Here is a 22,683-nt window from a genome sequence, read left to right as displayed (position 1 = left end):
GGCGCAAATATTTAAGCAGGTGATGTATTACACAAACATTGTTATCATTCTGATATGTTCCTCTGTATTGGTTGCCCCCGGTCCCAGGTCTGTGCCGGACTACCTAAATTAGTATTTTATGTAGTACTTTACTAGTGCTCACGGTTGAGTGCTGTTTTTCTCAACACTTCAATGTCTTTGCAGGCACGCCCCGCCCCGCTTGGATCCAGTGATCGACAATGCCGCTATCCAGTGAGATTGGTCCAACGTCGGCGGCTCACCCCTCCTTTTCCGCCTGCTCCGGGAACGCTCCCGTCTCGCTAGCTCACCTAGCTCTCTCTCTCCCTCGCTCCCCTCGCTTTGCCGGGATATCCGAACAACAGAAAGCCACAAACATGGAAGGCGACAACATCATCATCATGTCCGTTTGACGCGGACGGACCTCTTCCCAAGGTGAGTTGATTCACTTTTTGTGCCGCCGAACGAAAGAACCAGGGAATTTGCCCAAACTTTATCCGACTTGGCGTTGGGAATTCGGGACGGCGGGGGGTGCTGGGTAATTTACTCCACTGTTTGTACCCGGCGATGCGTCACGCTGGTTAGCCCGTGTTTTTAGCCTAGGGATTGAATACTGGATTTCTTTTTTTGGGGGATGGGGGGGGGGGGGGGGGGTTGACTTTGTCCGTGTAGGTAGTGTTCATTACATTTGGTACTTGGCCGCCGCAATTTGACTGTTTTCAGCAATTGATTTTGTCACTTTGATAGAAGAAAATAGTCGTAGACACGGCAGATGTGCATTGAGTCCCGCAGCCAGTGAGTGAGGTGTTGGGGTTGTGGGGGGGCTCGACTTGAACTTGAAATAGATCCCGCTTGGAATGCAAACAGACCCAGGGGAGAGAGAGAGACTGGTGTCTTGACAGTACTAGAGTAAAGGGATTTTGCTCCAAATGAGTAGGCAATCTGACATTTTTGGTCATAGAGCAGGTCATACAAAAGCCTATGATTTGGCTTTTTTTTAGCATAACATAGGCAAATGACCCTGGGCCTTTGATGGAGGGATCCATTGCTTTTGTGTTTAATCTTCCACTTTTTCAAACTTCGACGTTTGAGGGCGGCTGACATTTGAATTTGTTTTCAGCTCCCGTCCATAGCCTGCAGACGGCCCTTACTGGCAGTCCAATGGCTTCTGTTGCGCTGGCCAAAAAACACAGACGACGTGTACACACGCCGTCTCCGCCAAGATGGCAAAAGTCGAGCCCTAAAAATGCATTTGACGCACGCTGGCCGGCCGCCGCGTTTCTCAAGCCACGGTGGAAAGCGCCCGCCCGACCCGACGCGGGGCCGAAGGTTTTGCATGGGAAAATAGACGGCGCCGCGGGCCCTCGGTATTCAAATGAAAATTATAGCGAGGGCCGCTCCAAGTACTCTGGCGCGGCTTGCCAACTCTGCCTCTGAGGCCGTATTTTTCTCGGTATGCGCGTGCGTGCGTGCGTGCGTGCTTGCTCGCGTTTTTACGAGAGAGGCAGCTTTTGATATTGAAGCAACTTTGAGAGGCCTACAATGGGGCATTTCTTCTGCACTCTGCTTCGTCTCAGCCCCACAGAGTTGAAGCAGAGCTTTTTTTATAGGCCTTGCTTTCAAACAAACGGCAAGAAATCTTTACCGTTGGGCCCTTTGGAGCGGGACCCGGATCCCAGATACCAATCTCGGAGCCACAAATTGGAGAGTGGCTTTTGTGGCACGTGGCCTTGTGGCTTCTTCCTCAAAGCTTAGCCGAGCCACAAAAATATTCCCGTGGTGTTTACGCCGAGAAGAAATAAGTGAAGCTATCTATCTTATTGTAGTCCGTCCAATGAGTTGTTGTATTTTTTGCATTCCCTAACACAAGAGGCCATTTTTATCACAGTGTATATTTATATATTTGGAAGCAAAGGCCGTGGAGAAGCGGCTAATAATAGCAACAAGGCTTGCTTGGTGGAAGAGTGTGAGTGGATTTTGGAGATCAATAGGGCTCCATCCAAAGCGTTGGGACGCCCGCCTTCTCGTTTGCTCGTCCGTGCAGTTGGTGGGGGGGGGGGTGTTATTTGTCGCTTTTTTTTTCAATGTGGGCCCTTTTTGGCACAGACGGTGCGAGTGTTTGGACGCTTTACCCGTGAGCCAATTCCATTGGAATGTCTATTGAAGATGCCACCGGCTCTCTTCAATGAATACGTCCCGTAACCTTTGACACAATTGGAAGCTCTGTTGTTCCTCCCCCCCTTTTTTTTTTGCTTTCTCTCTCCCGTTGCTGTGTGTGTGTGTGTGTGTGTGTGTGTGTGTGTGTGTGTGTGTGTGTGTGTGTGTGTGTGTGTTTGAAGGCTTCAGAGGAGGCCAAGCAGACTTCACGAAGCGCAGAGCTGCCGACATCCCTTTCACAAGAGAAACTTGTGCAAATGAAGTCACAACTGCGCAAGTGGTTTCTTTTGGCTAGAGTAGCTTCTAATTCCAATCTTGGGATGCCTGGCAAATCCAAAATGGACAGCCTAATGTAAGGACATGTCTTGGTTTTTCCCCCCAAATGTAACAAGTGAAGCTCCTCCACTTGTAAATGTCACTATTTTGAAGGGAGCCAAAGAGCGTTCGTGTCGCGACGCGTTATGGCGGCGCTCCTATCGGCAAATCCAAACACGCGCTACTTCCTGTTTACTAGAGAGAGACCAATTGAGGGGTTGAGGTTGAAGGCGAGGGCGGCCTGCCCGGGTCCTGGCGGCCACGCGTGCCACGGCTGCTTTTGTTTTGAATTCTCCTGCCTGCGATGGACGCTACCCTTTGGTGCGTTGCTCCAGCTATCTTGAGAGTCGTGTATGTAAATGTCAAAGAACCCCCACCCCGCCCCCCAAAACGCTCCGCTTTGCATTGTGTGAATATCTGGCATATGGTAGCCATCTCTCCGCCCTGGCGCTTGAGCTCAAGGAAATTCCAATGTGATGGAATTGAGGCCGCACACAAGGAAGGGATGGCTCCGATTTGCACTTTGGCAAATGGTGCCAATGAAACAATGTAGCCAGAGTTATGTGCGTCTTAACTTTCTTTCTTCTCGGGCATTTGTTTTTGCGTCTTTCTGGGGGCCGGCTATCTCCGCCTCCCGCCCGCGTACACGTGGCAACCATTCCTTCTGGTCTTTGGCATTTTCCACACGCTATCGTATCTGGCTCAATCTGGGAATTGTTTTTAGCCCGCTTGCATCAAACATCTGTTTTTCATTTGTCCCCAGATCTAAATATCTTTCCTTCGTTCTTTCTTTCTTTCCCATACGGCGTCCACACGGAGCTGGGCCGCTACCGCTCACAGTCTCAAGAGTCAGAGTGCTGTTATCGTCCGTGGTGGGTTTCCACGGCAACGTGGACAAACACGGACGCCGCCGTAGCGTCTCTCTGTTGACACGGCACCCATTTTGGCTTCCAATCTTGTTGGTTCAGCGCCGCCGCCGGCCAACGCGCTCGAGCGGACGCTTTGCGTGGCGGCCAATCTGTTTTAGCCCCCCAAAAAAAGTTGTTTTGGTCCCCGCCGGGAAGGCTGTCAATTCAGCGACTTGACCCTACCGTGGATTTGACGAAAAACAAGGTGAAGGAGAAGGAATGGAAAGGAGTGACCTTTGAATTTGACCTTTGAATTTTCCCCGAGATGTGCCGAGTGCCAAAGTGACAGCACTACGGCAAAAAAACAAAAAAGAAACATGACTCGGACGGTTGTTGTTTTTTTCCCCCTTAAATGGATTCAATTGGAGCTTAGGATGTGGGGTTGTTGTTTTGTAAGAATTTGATTGTGATCTTTTTTTTCAAATGTTGTTGCGCGGCTCTTTGTCAAGCAGATCTGGATCCGTCTATATAGATTTGGATGGCTCCGTCTGTCAATGGGTTTGAAAAGCTCCACAGTGGCCCGTCCGATTTTTTTTTTGTTTGATTTTGTTGAATTCCTTCTCTGACGATTGTGTTTGTGTTTTCAGATGGCAGGTCTTTTGCGCACTCCTCCTGCGATTGTGACAGCCATCTGCTTATTATGGTGCTCGCTGGGTTCCTGTGCTGCTCACATTTGGATCCAGCAAGGTAAAACACAAAAGTACAAGACAACAGTACATTTCCACGTACACTTTCTGTAGGTCATCTGACACTATCTTCTTCTTCCTATAGAGAGGAGGGAGTACGTTGTTAAGCCTGAACGGCTTATACAATGTCTTTTTGCCTTTTTTAAATGTTTTTTTTTCGTCACAAACCCCATAAAACATTGTAATGAAAACCATCTTTTTTGTGCAACCACAAATGGTCTTGGTGTCCAGTTTTCTTCATTGTTTTAGTACTGCCCGCCCCCTTTTACTGATGTTTCTTCAGTTTTATTTTGTTGCTGCAGTTTTTCCACTTTGGCTAATCTGGTATTAAGAAATGCTACCCCCCCCCCCCCCCCCCCCCCCCCCCCCCATTTATGAATCTCTAGAGTCTATCTTCTCCCGGCGTGAGCCAAGTTGAGGTTCAATTCTTGATTTGATTTCAAGGAATTGGGGCCTTTAGCCCTTGGAGGAGTAAAAGTTTCTTCAGCTCCCCCTAATAAGCCTCGCAGCCCTTTTCTTTTTTGGGGAGGCCAAGCACTTTTCTGGAATTGTTTTCAACACGCAGAGTGTGATGATTAACCGTAGACCGGAATCGCCTCGTATTGAAACGTCTCCGGCCACGGCTATTTCTCTTTTCCCGTAACTCCGAGAAGAGACGTGCGGAGGCATTAGAAGGCCCTTCTTTGGTCATGTTTGTCTACCGCGCTGTCACCAAATACGGACGCCGTCCGGGCTCCGACGGCACTCTGTCTCATGTTTTGTGTCTTGCGGTGTTTGCAGATCCGGATGTGCAGTACGGCCACTTGGACGCCAATGTGACACTTTTGTGCGGGAAGTCCCAAAGCAAGTAAGAAATCCACTCTTTGCGCCGCTGTGTGTGTGTGTGTGTTTTTGAATAGGGTTTCCGCACAGGTTGTGAAAGGGGTTTCCTCTGGAACCCTCTGCCAAGATATAGACATATATAGACTTGAAAGTCACAGTCGGGGAGTGCCAGCCTTTCAAATGGCATTGGATAACTTGATTCATATTCCCGTATTGGGGGAAATGGATTTCATGGTGACAGTAGCAAGAGGGTCATCGTGGGTGATACGTCTTGCTAACCCTCTCTCTGCCACAAACCCCCCCCCCCCCCCCCCCCCCTCACCCAGGACGGTGGCCTGGCAGCTGGAGGGCAGCCCGGCCTTGCCGCGGCACCGGGTGACGCCCGACGGCTCTCTGGTGCTGTTGCGCGCCGCGCTTTCGGCCCAGGGCCGCTACAGTTGCCGCGACCGGCGGGGGTTCCTCTTGGGCTCGGTCAAGCTCCGACTTGGACGTGAGTGCCATTCGCTCGCCGTCTCTCCTCGCTGCTCTTGGCCGCTATTTTGGCCACGGCAGGCCGGACAAAAGCTCCATTTCCCGTCACTGTCTCTCGGAGGAAATGGCTCCTTTGCGCGGGGGGGGGCACATTTGCGTTCCTAACTAACGGACTAAGTCCCTCCCTTTTTTTTTCTCCGACTGTAGTTCCCCCCGGGCTGCTCAGCACTTGGTGTCAAGTTCCCAATCACAGTCACGTTCGCTGCTCCTGGGACCAATCGGTGGAGACCTTTCTTCCGGTGGAGTACAACGCCTCCCTCAGGTACGGGCCTCCGCGTGAGCGCCGTTCCCCAAAAAGCCCGACCTCATCTATTTTTTTTTTGTTTCTCTCATCCGGATCCCGCTGTGGCAGGGGTGTGGGTCGCAACTGGCAGACGTGCGTGGTCAACGCGTCGCACAATTACTGCGACGTGGTGCACCCGCCCTTTTGGGACATGATCCACACGCTCCGGATCACGGCCACCAACGCCCTGGGCTCCACCATCACGGACGCCCGCTTTAAATTGGAAGCGCTCCGTAAGTGGCCACTTGATTCTCTGCATTTGGATGTAGCCATTTGAAACGATAGGGGCCCGCCGCGGCCGCCGCCAGGTTGGCGTGGCGTTCCGTCGGTTTGGCCCGTCCGCTTTGCAGCGTTTGATTTTTTTTTTATGGTAGAGCACGAACCGGGCCCTTTCCCACACGCGCACTTCTCTGGTTGGTCTCTTTCAGTGAAACCCGACCCTCCCCAGTCGGTGACGGTAGAGCAAGTGGAAGGCTATCCGGAGCGCTTGATGGTCTCCTGGGATTTCCCCTCCTCGTGGCCCGTGGACGACAGCTTCCCTCTCACCTTTCGCATCCGATACAGGCCCAGCCAATCCCAGTACTGGTCAGAGGTGAGTGTGTGAGTGAGTGGGAGCGTTGGCCTTTTGTGGAGCGCCGGCCTCTTGGTTGGACCAAGCGGAAGACGCGCCGACCGACCCTCTGACCGACCGTCTTTCCGTCCTCGCCAGGTGGACTGGGAGGAGAGCCCGGCGGTGATTTTGGACGCTCTGGCCGGTCACCTTCACCAAGTTCAAGTGGGGGCCAGGGACGGACTCAACAGCGAGACCCAGTGGAGCGACTGGAGTCCCCTGCTTTACGGGCGGCCCTGGCAAGGTGAGAAAAGCACTTTTGCCGCCAGCCCACCTCCGTTCGTCGACCGACTACTAACTGTGTGCCTTTGTGGCGCAGTCGCCGCCACCTCGGAATCTCCACAAGATGATTTGCCAGACTACTTTTTCCCCTTCCAGAGCAAGCCTGAAACCCACAGTAAGTTGAATTGGATGCTCATATTTAAAATGGGGGGGGGGGGCGGTTGGATCTACCACTTTATCCATGCAACTAGTATGGACTTTTGAGTCGGGCACCACAATAATGTTAGTAGAGTCCTACTAAAATGGAGTTATTGTTACTTTGTAAGCTATTGGGTACGGAATGCACTGGTGGGGCACGTTGAAGCGCGACACCCTCGGCCTCCAAAAAGTGGCCCGTGCCCATATTTGGACGTGTGGTGTTGGCAAAGATAGCGTCTTTGGAATGACGTTTTGTGTCCAAAGCAATTTGGAATGGTGGCTATTCCCAACTCCTCTTACCTTCTTTTCCCAGAGCCGGTGGCGCGGGACGACAGCCATTGGGCACTGGCCGTCCTCCTGGCTTTGTTGGCCGTGGCGGCGGCGGCGGCGGCTTTGCTGACGGTGGCGCTGTGGTAAGCGACGACGACGACGACGACGGCGGCCGCACGTCCCGCCCGGCCAATCCCACCCCCGTGGCCGGCCGGATGTGACGACCACGACTTTGTGTTCCCAGGGCGAGGAGGCAGAGGGAAAGGCGGCGTTGGCGGCGGCCACAGCAGACCAAACAGGAGCTGGCCTCTGTGGTTAAAATGAAGTCGGTGCCCGTTTGATGTGAGTGAGTCCGTCCTTTTTATTTTGGCCAATTGCAAAAACGCTCATTAGGTCAATAAACACCAGCCGTCCCCGATACTACATTGAAGCGAATCCACGTGTGGACACCATGTGTAACGCAATCCTCTTCTTTTTTTTTCCCCATCTCTTCAGGTTAAGCTGAAACATCACCTTCTCCTCAGCCCGTTGTAGGGCTACTCCCAAGAGTCAAGCAGGCAGGCAGGCAGGCATGCCATCCGTCCGTCCGTCCGTCCGTCTCCATCACCCTTGCCTTCATCGGAGCCAAAGTGTGTCACGTGAGCGAGTGTGCCAAGTTTTGCTCATTTCCATTCGTCAGAGTAACATACACACACTAAACTAAGCTAAGCGTCACAGAGTGATATCCAGCTAATTGGAATTGTTTCTCACAAGCTGCCCCCCCATCATTGGCTGAAAAAACATTTGAAATTGTACATACATGGCACACCTTTATGTTGTTTTGTTTTCCCCGGTGTTGGGACACATTTTGTATATATTCTTTGGGCAAAGTGCAGTATTAGTGACTGTCCACATTTTGTTTTTATGGCTCCGTGTGGGCCAGATATAATAACCGTAAGCTGTCATCTTCCCACTCCTCTTTGTATGTTTCTGTAAAGATATAAAAAACACTATTTTATCACATGAAGTGGCTCCGGAGTCCTTTGTCTAATTCCTTACGATGTTTATTGAGGTGAAATAGCGGCAGCAAATTCAAACAAAGTTCCATGTGCAAAATAGGCGCTGGTGTGCAGGAAGCAAGCTAGACATCACATTTACAGGCTCTTGCAAAATCTTTCACCCCATTTTGTAAAGCGTTTACCTTGGAATGATCTCACAGTCTTGCTGTGTAACGTTTGGCATTTCTATCTTTCCAGGTTAAGAAACGCCAGTCACGTGTAAAGAAAAGCCATTTGGCATGTTGGAGGATGCACCGACCGACTCGCTCTCCCAAGACAAACTGGCTCTTTGGATGACTGCTCATGGCGTCCGTCTCGTACCCGTGGAAGCTCCGGCTGCGTGGGGGTTCACATCCCGGTGCCGTGAGCTCTTATGTTACCAATGGCCTTGGGTAACATAAGAGCTCACGGCACCGGGATGTGAACCCCCACGCAGCCGGAGCTTCCACGGGTACGAAACGGACGCCATAAACGCTCATCCAAAGAGCCAGTTCGTCTTGGGAGAGCGAGTCGGCGCATCCTCCAACACGCCAAAATGCCTTTTTCTTTACACGTGACTGGCATTTCTTAACCTGAAAAGATAGAAATGCCAAACGTTACACAGCAAGACATGAAACGTTTCCACACAAGCAACGAAAATGGTCAAAAGTATTATTGACCTACGAGAAGAGGTCAAACATTGTGGAACACCCTGCATTGTACAAAAAAAAGAACTAGAAAACTACCACTATTGGATCAGTGACTTGGCGCCATTTACTGGACAATTGAACCCAGGGCAGCCGTCATCTGACAGTAGCTGGCTCAGAATGAAGGAGAAAAGCTGCTTAGCTTCAAGCATCGTTTCCACAAAAAGCCTTCAATCAAGGTTGGTTAAGGTTTCAGTTTTCCGCCAGTGTAACAACAATAAATAATGTTTGCTTGTCATTTCTACTGAAAACTTCAAATAAAACAGGCAAAGGCTATCTTTGACACCAAATAGGGCTGAAATGTGCGCCCGTGCTCCCCGCGAGCCTAAGATACCCACCCGTGCGCTCACACGTCGATGGCCACGCCATGTTTGCTGGAGAGGACGTCTCTGGCGCCGCTCAGGTACATGAGCACGGAGCAGAGGTGAGGGAGCGTGGTGGCCGTGCCCAGGTACAGCCAGTAGGGGAGGGGCGGCGCGTGGCCCAGGGGGCACAGCCACAGGCCGCGCCGCACGGCGTCCCGCAGGTGGTGCGTGGCCATGGCCACGAAGAGCAGCCAGGGCAAGGAGCACCAGGCGTCCTTCAGGCGGGCCAGCCACATCAAGAGGCGCAGCGAGAGGCACAGGACCGGGACGAGCGTGGAGCAGTGGAGCGGCGCCCTTCCGGCCAGGGAGACGGCGGCCTGCCAGGGGAACACACACACAGACACCCACCAACAATAGGTAAGGCCCGCCGGACCGAGCGACCCAGCGAACGGGCAGTACCTGCAGCGAGAGCGAACCGGCCGCGAAAAAGTGGTCCAGGTCCACGGCGGCCGCCAGGAATCCGGCCAGCAGGGCCTGGTAGAGGTCGCTCCTCTTGCGCAGCCCGATCACCAGCGCCCAGGACCACAGGCCCACCGCCGCGTGCGCCGCATTGTCCAGCAGGGCGCGTGACCACGGGTGGCGCTGGAGCGCCGGCAGCTGGAGGATGTGGTCTGCCGCCGCGCAGAAGGCGCCCAGACCCGCCGACGCCAGCAAGGAGGCGGCGCTGAAGGTGCGCAACAGGGCGCGAGCCTTCTCCGTCTCAGCCGCCGCCGCCGAGCTGAGGAGGACCTGCGATGGCGGGGGCGACTTGAGCTTGGGCAGGAAACCCTGCTGCATGCTGCTCCCACGTCGGCCACGAGCCGGACCCGCCAAGCGCCGTCTCAGCCCAGACAAGACAATCTGAAAATAAAGTGGATTTAGTCAATAGGCGGCGTATTTTGCAACAAAGTCTTACTATTCCATGTCGTTTTTTTTGGCAAAAAGAAGCCTTACTATACTATGTGGGGTTTTTTTTGCGATAAAAAGCCTTACTATACTATGTCGTTTGTTACGGCTGGCAGCCTGGACACACACTATGTAGGAGGTGTGTGCTTTCTTTTCTTGACAGGTACCTGCAGCTTTGGCTCCACCCCTGTGACTCCACCCCTGTGACTCCACCCCTGTGACTCCACCCCTGTGACAAAGCCCTGCCTGCCCAAGCCAACACAGCTGTTCCCCTACTTCCCCAATCAAGATTCACTTCCTGCCCTTATTTGAACCCTTTTCATTTCACCAGTCAGTTCACCCTCGCCCTTGCTGCCTTGCAGGCTTGTGAGTACGTTACTCCCTCTTATATTTTGTATGTGTTGTTAATGATTTGGGGTTGCATAGGAGGACTTGAGGTAAGTTTAGACACCCCGGGGGTATGCATATAGTTTGTGCATTTAGACACAATTATTCCCCTGTCTAGATTATATCACATCAGTTTAACAGTGGCATCCTTGGGTCTTATTTCCCGTATTTTGTGGGTGTTCATTTGGACACCTGTCTGGGAGTGGGTTTTACCGTGTTTATTTGAGGGTGCCACTTTAATATCTTGTGCTTCCCCTATGTTATCCCGTAGTCTGTTTTATTGACTGTATTGTAAATAAAAATAACTGAAGGCTACTTGCAGTGTTTGTCCCAACTCATCTTTGACCCAACCTGTCTGCTGTGATAGTTGCGACTCCCTGGTATATCATACCCCAGGGGGAGTCGTAACATCGGTTTTTTGCCATAAAAAGCCTTAATATACTATGTCGTTTTTTTTGCGATAAATAGCCTTAATATACTATGTCGTTTTTTTGCGATAAAAAAGCCTTAATATACTGTCATTTTTTTGCGATAAAAAAGCCTCACTATACTATGTCGTTTTTCGCATAAAAAAAGCCTTACTATGTCGTTTTCTCGCATTGCAACCCGATGACTTTCGTCTTGCACCGAACGTCCATTGGGGGCGCTACGCGAGCTACTCTAGGGCTACTTGCCTGCTAGCCTTCTAACCTGCTACTCGCTAGCTTGCTAACAAGCCAATTGGTGACATCCCCATCTTGCGGGCTGAAACTAGATCCTGGACGGATGGCGAATACTACTGCGAGCCAACCGCACCATTCGCTTGTCATGTGGTTGCGGCATAACACGAGCGCATTAAATACGGCATATTTATTTATTTTTGGCATCGTTTTGGCATTTTGAATAACACTCACCCCATCTTGTCCTCGCAGTCGAAATCTAGATGCACACTCCGCTCCGCCCCAAAACATCAGTCACTTCCTCCTCGCGTTGCAACCTCATTGGCTAGCGCCCTCTAGCGAGCGGAACGTCGATCAGCCATTGCAGGGAGCTGCCTACTATCACGGTGGTGCTTTCACGTTCGCCGATGGCATTTTCTAGTCACCAAAGACCGTTTCAATTTGCCCCACAAGCTCACGGCGTCATTTGGACGGCCCAAGGTTCTCTTAGAGGTGGAGCCGCGTCCATCTTTGCGTCGGAGAGCCCGCACTGTTACCGCCGGGTCCCATTTTGGCTGACGGCGTCCATGTTTCAGCACCACGGACAGCGCAGTCCAAACTGGAGCTTGGACCAAAATTGCTCCCCATCGGGGAGTGATGAGTGATCGAATTTGACGGCCTTATGATGCCAGGTGCTTACTTGTGGCTTCCCACAATTGGACAAGGCGCTCACTGCTTTCTTTGAATGGAGTATACCGTCAAGTCCGGTTGGGTTTGCACAGTTTGCCTTCGTCATTTCCCCAACGGGAATTGTACCCACCACAGGTACCCACCTAGGCCCTTTTGTAAAATGACCATGAGGCTTCGCCAAAAAAGGGGTTGAGGGGGCTGTTGAATTGAAGACACAAAGACAAATGGACGAATTAACACAGCTACACGGCTACACCACCAGCAGCTGACAGATGCGAGATGGTGTATTGATTTCTCCTTAGCCTCCCTATTGGCTTGTCAGGATAACCAAGAGAGATGCACGTTTGGTCATTTTAACCACAAAAAGTGGAGAGACGGGCGGGAATTGAAAATGAAATTGGACGGAAGGACGCATTTGCGAAATCAAGGCCGTGGCTTCGAAGGAGCTGCGCTAAAATGGGAGCCGCAATCATTGTGAAATGGTCACATTTAATGATTGAAACCTGTCATAGTATTTACAGCTATAAAAAAGAGCCCATGTACAGGTTACCACATTCTACGTACTGCTAATACATACATTATTATTTGAATATTTTCATTATTAAATAATAAACTTTTGTTCAATGTTAAAGTTACATATCATAGTTTACAAAATAGGACCGGAGGAGTAAGCCGTTAAGGATGTCGGACTGAGGAAAACAAAGAAAGAGAAAAAAAACAAGTGGTAACAAAAACTAAAAACCCGTGGATTGTATAATACCTATCGAAAAAAATACAATAAAACACAGCACGGCTGACCGGAATAATAAGAGTGGAACTTGGAAAATAGACATTTGGACGTGAAGGCATCAGAGAGCAAAGTCATTTGTCTTCTTTTACAGCCAAAACAGCTCTGGCAAACAAATAAAAACAACAACTGGGCAACTTAAGACTATATTTTGTATATGTCTATATAGATATTGTTTTCTTTTCATATTTTTAAAGTCCAATCTTTATCGAATTTGCTCAAAAGTAATCTATACTTCTGTTACTGGACTCTTGTTAGTCCTCATTAAAAACAACAACAAAAGAAACACCCACATTAAAAAAAAAAAAAACAGTTGACTTTTGAATTTCAAGTGGAGTTGATTAGCCTCATTTCTTTTTGTGGCTTCTGCAAGATTCCTCCTGGATTTGATCAACCCAATTGGTCAGGCTTCTCAAATGGACACGGGCTTTGGAGACCATTTGACGGCAGGGGGGTGCTTGAGTCTTTGGCATGACAATTTAGCTGTATGCGGGGGTGGCTGGGGCGCTGGCATACAGTGCGCTAGGGCGCAAACTCGTACGCACGTGCTGAATTTTTGCTCCGGCGAGGGGGTTTGTCTTGTTTTTTTTTTTTTTTTTCTCTTCTTTCTTTCCCCCGACGCTCCCGTATTTTCACACGCACAAAAAAGGTGGCTGGAGACGAGATCATAACAAAAGCAGAGAAGAGAGGACATAGCCATTCAGCGTTAGCATGAGCGGCCACACAAATGAATGGAAAAGCCAGCAGCAGCCGCCGCCGGAAGAATGTTCGTCTCGGAGGTCATTTTGGCAGACGCGGGCAACAAAAAAAGAGAAACAAAAAGATCCAGCCTCTTCTCCTTCTTCCTCCTCTTCCTTCTTTGCCATTCAGTCCATCTAGAATAGAGGGAGGAAAGTTGCACCAGTTAAGTTACATGCCATATGGAAAAGACACGGGATGACAGACGGGGGCTATGGAGGACCGGACTGGGCCACCACCCGACGTTTGACAAGACAGAGGTCAGACTCGGTAGGTAATTTGACAGCCAATCTCTTTGCATCTCATTTGGCAGAATGGACTCCACGCCAGGCCAGGCCAGGCCAGGCCAGGCCAGGGAGGCATGGACTTGGACCGGTCTGTCGGTAAAGCCACCGGAGCGGTCGGTACTCACTAGACTAAGAGCAGCGACAGGAGCAGCAGGAGCAGCCCCGACCAAAGAGGGCTCACCCGGGCCAGCAGTCGGGCGCCTCTGCCCACGGCCGGTTCGGCCTTGTGTGGCGCGTTGGACGACGGGATGGGCGAGGTCTTGCTCTCTGCGGGGAAAGGCACACACGTTTCATCACTCCGTTCCCCTCAAACCAGCGTGTGCAAAGAGAAAAGACACGTTTCTGACCCCCCAGAAAAATGCACATTTTGAACAAAAATCCTTTGGAATCTGCAGCAAGAGCCATCAATGTGAAGGCGGTCATAAAGCGAAGCGGAGGAGAAAAAGCAGATCCCTTTTGGAAGGCGCCCAGAACTCATCCAGTTCAACTTTGAAGGTCGAGCAATGGCTCAGCAATTTTTCTTCCATGGACCCGCCTCAGAGGACGGATGGATGGCTGAAAGCAAGCCAAAGCAAGCCACGGGAAATGGACCCAACGTACATCCAATAAATGTTCACGTCAAAGCAAGCCAAAGCAAGCCACGGGAAATAGCCCCATCGTCCATCCAATAAATGTTCACGTCTCATCTGGTAAATGTTCCACGGTTATAACGGCGGCTCAAACGCTCCCCCGGGGCAATTCCCATTTAATACCACTTGACCCTTCCATAAGCATTTGTAAAAAGAAAGCGGCGTGCGAAACGGAGTCACGCCGGCCATTTTTCAAAGGCTCCGTCAAACAAAGGCCTTTCTCCCTTCAATGCAGGAGAGCGTTGCCCACGATGGAGCGCCATTTTGGGGGACAATGACTAGCGCTATTTCATTTCAACACCTTTCGTGTTCAAACATAGCCACCTCCCCCACCCCCACCCATAAAGCATATATCATCAGCTAGGGTTTCACGGCGCCCCCCCCCCCTGCTCGACTTGAGCTATGACTGTAGTGCTACGGATGCCCTGTGGGAGGCGCTGTCGCACAGTGAAAGCCAAAATGACTAGGGCTGCCAAATCATGTCATTATATACCGTTTATGGAATGTATCTATACATGTTTACACGCAGTCTTTCTTCCTCCCCCTACTGCATTTACCGATTGTTTTCAGACGTTGCGGCATCTATTTGAGCGAGCGGCGGTCATACCGTCAGACTCGGACAGCGGCCCCTGCCTACGAGTCAGGTACTCGGCGTCGGTGGTGGAGGTGGTCTGCACCGGTTCTTCCATCCAGGGCGTGGCGTGGACGGCAACGCTCCAGTCGCTCCACGTTCCGATCTCCGTGTCTTTGGCGGCCACCTGTCCACAAGGGCGCGGAGCCACGTTTTACAAAACAAAAAAGACAGTACGTGGAAGGCGTGAGTGGTGGGGAAAGCCAAGGCCAATTCAGCCAGAGCTCTTTCTCTCTATTCTGCGAGCAGTGAGGTCAAACGGGGGAGCATTTGCAACGGCCACGCTTGGATTTGATGACAATTGATCGCAATCTATGTCGGATGGTGAGCAAATGTGAGATGGTCCGCTTTGGTGCTACCTGGATGATGTATTCCTTGCCGGCGTAGGCATCGGTGATGGTGTGGGACGTGCTTTCAGATAGTTCCACCTGGGAGAAAAGACATCAAAAGAAGGGGATGAGATCATTGACTTGTAAAAATCAACGGCCAGTCAGTGGTGAGCAGCGTCTGACACGCCACGGGCTCCGGCTACCTTTGCAAAAGGGCGCCACCACGGGGAAAGCTGGCCAACTGGATTTGAGAAAAGGTCAATTTACGAGTCTGCTGCAAGTGGGCGCCTCTGACAGCTCTTTCCTTCCTTCCTTCCTTCCTATATAGTGGCACCCATAAATTACCGCTGCGCTGTTGCAATTCCAGCTTTAATGTTTTACGGCGCTTATATTAGCCGCACCGTGCGGGACAGCCTTTTTATAGAGCGGTTATTTATCTAGCAGCCGCCACCGCCTAGCGTGGTCACGCCGTGCGCCAACGGAGACGGCCCGATTTAAGTTCAATTGCGGCCCTTTTCCACGCCCGGACAGCTCGCCATCCCAGTGGAAGGAAGACCTGCTCTGGGCGGAAAGCTGTCGGCGCCGCGCCTCCCTCGGAGACGGACGTGGTGATTTGGAGACACCTTGCGCAGGTTCCCGTCCAGACGTGAAACATATGGCCAGACATCTGCGCAAACGGATGGGGAAATGGCGGACGGGAGCGCCGGAGCGCATTAGCAACACCTTCACGTTGGACAAAGTGGTCCGCAGACGTCCAGCGTGGACGCCCCGCGCCGGAGGATGGACGGCGCTAAAGGTTATGCGCCAAACGCTCATCTATTTCCTTCTCTGTGGAGCCACGAAGAAGAGAAGAAAGAAAAAGGAGTGTGTGGAAAAATATAACAAATAAATAATGATTCCAGCATTATTATGCTTTGTTCTTTTTGATTTGGATGTCTTTTCTTCTTGGCATTCCACGTTGCTATCATGGCAATAAACTCATGGGATCAGCTCACACAGCTTTTTCCAACCAACACTCTTTTCTAGATGTTTTCCCTCCTCCTCAATCTCGGCTCTCTTATCTCAAGGGTGCGTCGTTGTTAACCCCCCTCAGTCGAGCTTGGCCTCCATCTTGGGCCTCTCTCTCTCTCTCTTTCTCTCTCAGCCACCACGTTTGGAAGGACGGGGCTTTACGGGACTTTAGCTCGCAAACGGCGCGCTAGATTTACAAGCTTCATTTATTTAGTGGAACGCACTAACGACATTCCGCTGGCATCTGCGTAAAAGACCGTATGCCCCACCCACGCACACATGCACTCAGTCGGCAGCGTCGTGACTCGTGTGCGGGGGGAGCGCCGACGAGCGGGAGCGCCGACGAGCGGGATTTGGCCATTCCACCATCCCAGCTGTTTACATGTGGCCCGTGTAGCGTGACCGCGCCGGCCTTTTCTAGCAGACGCCGGCTACGGAAGGCTCTCCAAAACACAGACCATATTGTGGACTTGGCTACATGGAATTTTAAGAGCACACAAGTCTGCCAAAGACGAAATAATGAGCAACACAAGGCAAATATTGGCTCAAAGCAAAATGATCAAAATCTGCGCCCGACCCCAGAAAAAAAGCTCCAATCAACAAACACGGACAAGCCTTAGGAAGCCTATGGTGGAGGCTCACCCCCGGTCGGAGGCAGAAAGGGCGATAAGATAAGACAAAAAGGAAGATTAGGGCAGAAGACGGATGAGAGGAAAAGAAAATGAGGCAAGTCAAATGAAGACGGAAAGGCCAACGAGGGAGACACGCACGCAATTGGCGTTGCTCGGTCGCCGGCTCCGCTCGCCGCTCACATCTAATCCGCTGAGCATGTCTGTTGTCCCGGAAAGGAAACCCAATTATATGGCACTTCCACTGGCCGGGCGGGCCCCGATGCCGCTCGCCGCCGCTCTCCGCCGAAAAGCGTGCGCTCACGCCGAGAAGCTCGCTCTCATTACGTTGACGGACAGCTCCCATTTTTCCACCGTGTTTTCCTCCCACACTACAGCGTGTACACAAAGGCAGAGAGAGATTTTACCAGGCATTATCCCCTCCCCAACTGTCCAGGCAGCAATTATCAAAGAGGCAACTAAAGCCTACGTACAGCGGGGCCAAAATACATCTCCAAGTCACAAAACAGTCTGCCTTCAAAGCAAATCTTAAAAGAGCATTTTCTTTTGGGATTCTCATCCCACGTATTTCCCGAGCCCGGCTAAACGGTGGCCGCCGTCGGGCTTCCCCGAGAAACCACCCGCCGCTCGGTGCCAGTGTCCTTCCGATGGGATGTTTTTCCCCGATCGATGTCTCGACATTCATCACGTGCGTTCTCCGATACAGACGGATGCCCCGAGGCCGGGCGGGCCGTCTTCCTACACGGATGGAGGGATTGTGCCGCGAGGCGAGAGCCCGAGACGCAGCGCCTGCAGACGGGGTACGCCACGGAATGACAAACGGACATGGAATTCAAAAGTCAGTCTGTTATTTGCGTACAGGCGGGGCGGGCATTAGCGCTATGCATCCCGGAAGCTCTCAACTCAACTCGAAGACTTGAAAAGAAGGATGCACGACGGAGATGCCACGCTTGCGGTCTTTTCTGCGCCGACACATCCATCAAAAACATTGGCGGACGTGGAGAGTGTGAAAGTCGTTCTCACTCGGCTGTCTGTCACAAAAGGTGAAACGGGAGCCCGACAAGCTCTAATTGGCTCGAGCTCGCACAGCGCTGGAGTTACAAAACGGATTGACGTTGGATGCCCACAATCAAAGCCACATCCCAGTACACGACGGGACCATTTCAAAGGAAACAATAGCCACTGGCAGCCGAGCCACGGCGAGAAACGCCACGCACCCAAGTGTTCCCGCCAGGTAGGCTCATTGGAGCCGTGAGAAGAAAAAAAAAACGAAAAAAGCTGAGATGAGACCACTGGAAATGAGCGCAGGCGGGGAGGGAATACTTCTCGTGTGAGGTCCCAAGCGTTGAAAGATAACGACGGGGGGGACGGAGAGCGTCCGGGAAAGAGACGCCGCGAGAAAATGTTTTTGGGCCTTTCATTGATACGCGTGCACGGCGCACAAAGTGTAACCCAAGTGCCTGAAGTAACACCTAAGCAAACAAAGCACACGCAGCATAATACTGGAGCAACATTGGACCCCGGCCGACTCCACTTTTATCTTTAGTGGGAACACATGCTCGGACTACACGTACGTTAAGCCTCGCCCCCCCCCCCCCCGCCGCCGCCGCCGAGCCCGGCCACCCCGTAGTCCCCTACGCCGTTTGGCCGTCCGACCACTTCCAGGGCCCTTTGGAGGCCCGATCGGACCGGCTTTGCACGGCCGATTCGACGCGGGAGCAAAAAATCAATCAATCAATCCATCGTATGACAGTCTAAGCAACTGTACTTACATGCTGCCATTGTTCCTTGATGAGAGGGCGATATCGAAGGAAGTATTTCAGAGGAAAGTTGTCGATGTCGGGCCACGTGGCCGGACTCTGCCACGAAACCTCCAGCCTGCGGGCGTTGTAGCGGATGGGCGTCGCCGTCACGCGCTCGGGGGGATCCGGTTTGACTGCCAGGGGAGAAGAAAGGAAAGCGTCAACGCACCTCCGCTCTTTGACGCTAGCTAGCTAGCTTGGGATGCGCCAACATCATAATGGAGACGCCGTTCTCGTCCAGTGTCAATCAAAAGGGTGACTATCAAGGAAGCAAATATGGCGCCCCCTGCACTTTGATTTCTCCATCCATCGACAACCGCCAATGAAAAGAGCAATCGCTAGAGATGAGCTTTGTTCAAATGCTCCCTTTAGCTCCGACGCTCCGCCCCAGCCAAATAACGCTTCTTGGGGATTGCAAAGCGGGACAAGGCCGGCGGCCGATCGGACAAAGCCACAACTCCCAAAAGGACGCGATGGCGTAAAATGCTTTGCCGGTGAGTGAAGAGAGAGAAAAGGAGGAGGAGCAGGAGGGAATGATGGGAAAAACACAAATCCATCAGAGCTGACAGAACATGCAGGGGTGAAAGAAACAGGCTCGATGGAGAGATTCCATTCAATATCAGTATTTTCATTGTTACAACATCCCATTAGTGAGTACGCCGCCTTCTATCTCTATGGGAAATTGTCAAAACGGGATATGGACGGACACGGCGATGGGTGGAAAAAAAAAGAAAGAAATAGCGCGTTAGCCCAATATAATGATGAATAAAACAAGCATATATGGAAGAATACACCCAAGCACAATCTGCCCAAAAAGCACAAAAGAGAAAGATTGGATCTGAAAAAGCCAAACGGCTTGGCCACATACATCTAGGCTGCTAAGAAATCCCCAAAGAAGAAGAAAGGGCAAATCTCTTTGTTGGCGCCACGTTCATCCGACGCTTCATCAAATTCACACCAAAGGCCACATTCAGAAAAAGCTCATCTACTTGGATGGACGCTTCCCGCCGCCGCCGCCGCCGACCCACCGACCGACCGTTCATTCATCTGCCATGAAATACGACAGACACGGCTACGGCGGGAGCTTTGAGTCAAGGGCAACCTTTTCCTATCAGATCAGATTGGAAAGGAAAATAAATAGGTGCCAAGTATGCCGTTGAAAAGAAAAATACAGGCAAAACAAACAAAAGACAAAGCGCCAGTATCCCAGGGTTGCCCGTTTATCTCAACAGACGCTCCGGAATGGCCTTACTACTTCCAGCCCAAATGCGGAAGTGCACCAGAAAGCGTGAAATTGTTTTATTTATTTACCAGCTGCCTCGTTTTGCCGCAAAATGAATGTGACTGGCCAATGAAATGGCTTTTGCCAAGAATAGCGGCCAGATAAAGGGCCAAATTCAAATCTTTGACTTTAGAACAAGGTTGTCAAACCCGGGTTGCTTCTCGGGCATCAACTCCATTTCATGTGGGCTGGACCATTTTAGATAGAATATCTCCATTTTTTCAAAGTTGGATTATAAGAACTGGATCAAAAGTCCCAAATATTCCGTTTTATTATTGATATAAAACTGTTTTCTTAGACATCTAATAATCATTTGTTTTCATTTCAAATGGAAACACTTTTTCTTTTAATGATATTCAATATTAAAGCACAGACAAAATTGATTCAGCAGAGGTTGGGCCGCTGTGAGTGAGTGGGGGAGGAGGGAGGAAGGGAGGGAGGGCGAGAGGAGGGAGGGGAGGGGAGGAGGGAGGGAGGGGAGGAGGGAGGGAGGGAGGGAGGGAGGGAGGGAGTCGTCCTGGAGCGACGAGCTGAGCTGACTGGCAAAGTTTGAAGGAGAGGGGGTTGGGCTTTGACAAGCAGCTGATGCCAATCCACTGATTGCACTTGTGTCACACTAGTATTGCAGAAACTTTTGCTCTGTTGAAGTTGAAACCAAAACACTCACTTTTACCCTTTTTTTTGTTTGTTTGCCCAGCCCTGTTAAATAAATGCCTTGTTTTATGGGACACTATAGCTTCCTTTATATGTCCTATGCTTTGAAACAACACAAATCCCTTCTATGGAATAAATTCACAGTGAAGTAACAGGAATGTTGTTTAACCTGGATCTGCCTTCTACAGGCTGACTGAGGGAGTGTAAATAAGAAGACAGTGAGAGGTAAGTGATCCATTTTATTCTTGTTGGCATTGGTGAGCTTTCAAATGGAAACACTTTTTCTTTTAATGAGATTCAATATTATATCAATATCAATATCAATATCAATCAATATCAATATTCGTCCTGGACCGACCGAGGTGACCGGCAAAGTTTGAGGCAGCGGGGGTTGGGCTGCAACAAGCAGCTAAAGCCAATCCACTGATTGCAGTCGCAGGACACTTACTATTGTGGAAAGCTTTCCTCTTTAGAGGTTGAAACCAAAGCACTCACTTTTGCTTTTTTTACATTTTGCTTAGCCCAGTTAAATAAAGGCCTCGTCTTAGGGGATGCTACGTCAAATCAACATTGTTTTAGATCCTATAAAAACAGACTATCTCGGGCTTTTGATCTAGTTCTTTTAATCCAATTTAGAAGGTTTTTTTTTTTTTTTTTAAATGGTCCGGCCCACATGAAATGGCATTGACGTGGCTTTAGACCTTCCGGGAGTGAATACAACAGAGAGACAAATCAAGAGTAGAGGAAAGCTTCACGTTAGAAAAGAAACTATTAGTGTGCTATTTGGAGACTATCCTCAGACAAGGCGCTAATCCGACTAGCATTAGCATTTTCATGAACCCCGCGTCTGGGATTTAGCGGAGCATGTCACTGGCTCAATTTATACTATAAACACACACACACACACATAGAGTCAACTTTTGGGTCGCTAGAAAAGATAGCGGCGAATTGAGAAGCGCCAGAAGCACTTCCCTTATCTATTAAAGTGGCGCTGAGTCGGTCTTTAAAGTGAACACATTTCCTCTTCATTGCCAGCAGGCAGTCTCCTAAGAATTTTAATAATCCTACTTTACTGGCTTCTACCTGAACGCACAATTTGCCCTCAACTTTGGCTAAGAACAATAGTTTTAGAAAAAGGCCTCGGTTTATAAAGACGACGGACGGATACAAATGACAATGAAAACAACATGAGTAGGATTTGTCTCCTGTTGGCTTTATTCTCATTTATGGCCAGTGGCACCAATTGATGACGTCACCCTTTGCGTCGGCTCCCTGACGGGGTTTTTTCTCTCTCAGCCTTTTGTTGGCGTTTTTGATCAATGGCTGCTAGGGTGTAACAACTGAAACGTAGAAGTGAAAGAAAAGCGATAGAGGGAGGTGCCTTTACCTATCGCGGATTCCTCAAAAGAGATGGTGCTGGAGGCTTTCCCCAAAGCGCTGATGGCCGTCACGTTGACTTTGTAAGGAAAGCTGGAGAAAACCTCTGGAAATCGCACGTGGCAGCGATTCTTGTGGACGGAATCTTTTTGCACTTCCAATGACCGCTGGTTGTGTCTGAAGACGGAAATGATGGACAGCGATCAACAGTTGGAAAAATACCATTTTGTCCGTGTGTAGGAAAAGGAGTCGAAAGGACTTACTGAACATCCACTTCAAATGTAGTGGGGATGTAGGTGGAGTGTTGCTGGTGCCAGCTGCAGTAGAAGCCTTTGGGGTAGGTGTTGGATCGACAGGAGATGACGGGCTCCCGTGGGGAAACTGCAACAAAAAAAAATCATCATTTCACTCCCATGGAAGGATTATGAAACAGCAGGAAGACAAGCTTTTTTAAGGCAGATTTTTAAATCCACTTTAACGGGACAGTAAGACATAGGTTGACGCATGACCAATTTAGGCGTGTTGACGGCTAATGAAAAGTCACGGCGCTGCGTTGGCTCGTAGGGAGGCCATACTGTAGTAGTAGTAGTAGTAGTAGTAGTAGTAGCAGAAAAGTGCAGTGTGGGAGCGCAGCAGATGAATGAAGGAGGTTGTGATGTTATGCCAACTCTGGCCTCCCTGGAGATTACACGCTTTTCTTCTCAGCTAGTCAAGCACACACTTGTCTAAGGCTGCATTTTCCTCCCCGCACTTCTCTGAAAAGACTGATTTCCTCCTCATACAAAGCACAGCGTAAAGTCAAGATATTTCATGGGAGTGGCCAAAAGGGATCTTTTCATC

General features: G+C 50.5%; 3 protein-coding genes and 1 long non-coding RNA gene across 7 annotated transcripts in view; 2 read left to right on the top strand and 2 right to left on the bottom strand.

Annotated features, from left to right (window-relative positions):
* The first annotated feature begins 233 nt into the window (after positions 1-233).
* On the top strand, positions 234-8,001 carry il11ra (interleukin 11 receptor subunit alpha). The gene is made up of 12 exons (XM_077737511.1): positions 234-432; positions 3,965-4,064; positions 4,844-4,910; positions 5,212-5,375; positions 5,564-5,678; positions 5,769-5,932; positions 6,128-6,291; positions 6,409-6,553; positions 6,629-6,706; positions 7,043-7,142; positions 7,244-7,341; positions 7,495-8,001. Exons 2-11 carry the CDS (start codon positions 3,965-3,967, stop codon positions 7,338-7,340), a joined length of 1,194 nt encoding a protein of 397 aa, XP_077593637.1. The 5' UTR covers positions 234-432; the 3' UTR covers position 7,341; positions 7,495-8,001.
* tmem267 (transmembrane protein 267) lies at positions 7,439-11,354 on the bottom strand. 2 transcript variants are annotated; one of them, XM_077737530.1, is made up of 4 exons: positions 11,253-11,354; positions 9,487-9,927; positions 9,061-9,404; positions 7,439-7,968 (listed from the first exon to the last, which is right to left on the bottom strand). In XM_077737530.1, exons 1-3 carry the CDS (start codon positions 11,307-11,309, stop codon positions 9,069-9,071), a joined length of 834 nt encoding a protein of 277 aa, XP_077593656.1. In that variant the 5' UTR covers positions 11,310-11,354; the 3' UTR covers positions 7,439-7,968; positions 9,061-9,068. The 2 variants fall into 2 exon arrangements, with proteins under 2 accessions (XP_077593656.1, XP_077593655.1); XM_077737529.1 differs by lacking the exon at positions 7,439-7,968 and having other exon boundaries at positions 8,596-9,404.
* Positions 11,355-12,156: 802 nt separating this feature from the next.
* cntfr (ciliary neurotrophic factor receptor) overlaps positions 12,157-22,683 on the bottom strand; it is a 53,021-nt gene continuing 42,494 nt past the window's right edge. For both annotated transcript variants that reach the window (XM_077737514.1, XM_077737512.1), the window contains 7 exons: positions 22,107-22,224; positions 21,854-22,020; positions 18,501-18,664; positions 15,119-15,187; positions 14,736-14,886; positions 13,625-13,766; positions 12,157-13,349 (listed from right to left, as the gene is read on the bottom strand). In XM_077737514.1, coding sequence (XP_077593640.1) covers position 13,349; positions 13,625-13,766; positions 14,736-14,886; positions 15,119-15,187; positions 18,501-18,664; positions 21,854-22,020; positions 22,107-22,224 — 812 coding nt within the window. In that variant the 3' untranslated portion in view covers positions 12,157-13,348. The remainder of the gene's footprint in view (positions 13,350-13,624; positions 13,767-14,735; positions 14,887-15,118; positions 15,188-18,500; positions 18,665-21,853; positions 22,021-22,106; positions 22,225-22,683) is intronic.
* Positions 20,413-22,683, top strand: part of LOC144210713 (uncharacterized) — a 36,462-nt gene continuing 34,191 nt past the window's right edge. For both annotated transcript variants that reach the window (XR_013329440.1, XR_013329439.1), the window contains exon 1: positions 20,413-20,691. This is a non-coding gene — a long non-coding RNA (uncharacterized LOC144210713). The remainder of the gene's footprint in view (positions 20,692-22,683) is intronic.

Source organism: Stigmatopora nigra, chromosome 17 (genome assembly GCF_051989575.1).
Source record: "Stigmatopora nigra isolate UIUO_SnigA chromosome 17, RoL_Snig_1.1, whole genome shotgun sequence".
Taxonomy (NCBI): Eukaryota; Metazoa; Chordata; class Actinopteri; order Syngnathiformes; family Syngnathidae; genus Stigmatopora; species Stigmatopora nigra.
The sequence above is the reverse complement of the archived record's forward strand: the minus strand, read 5'-3'. Positions and strand labels throughout refer to the sequence as shown.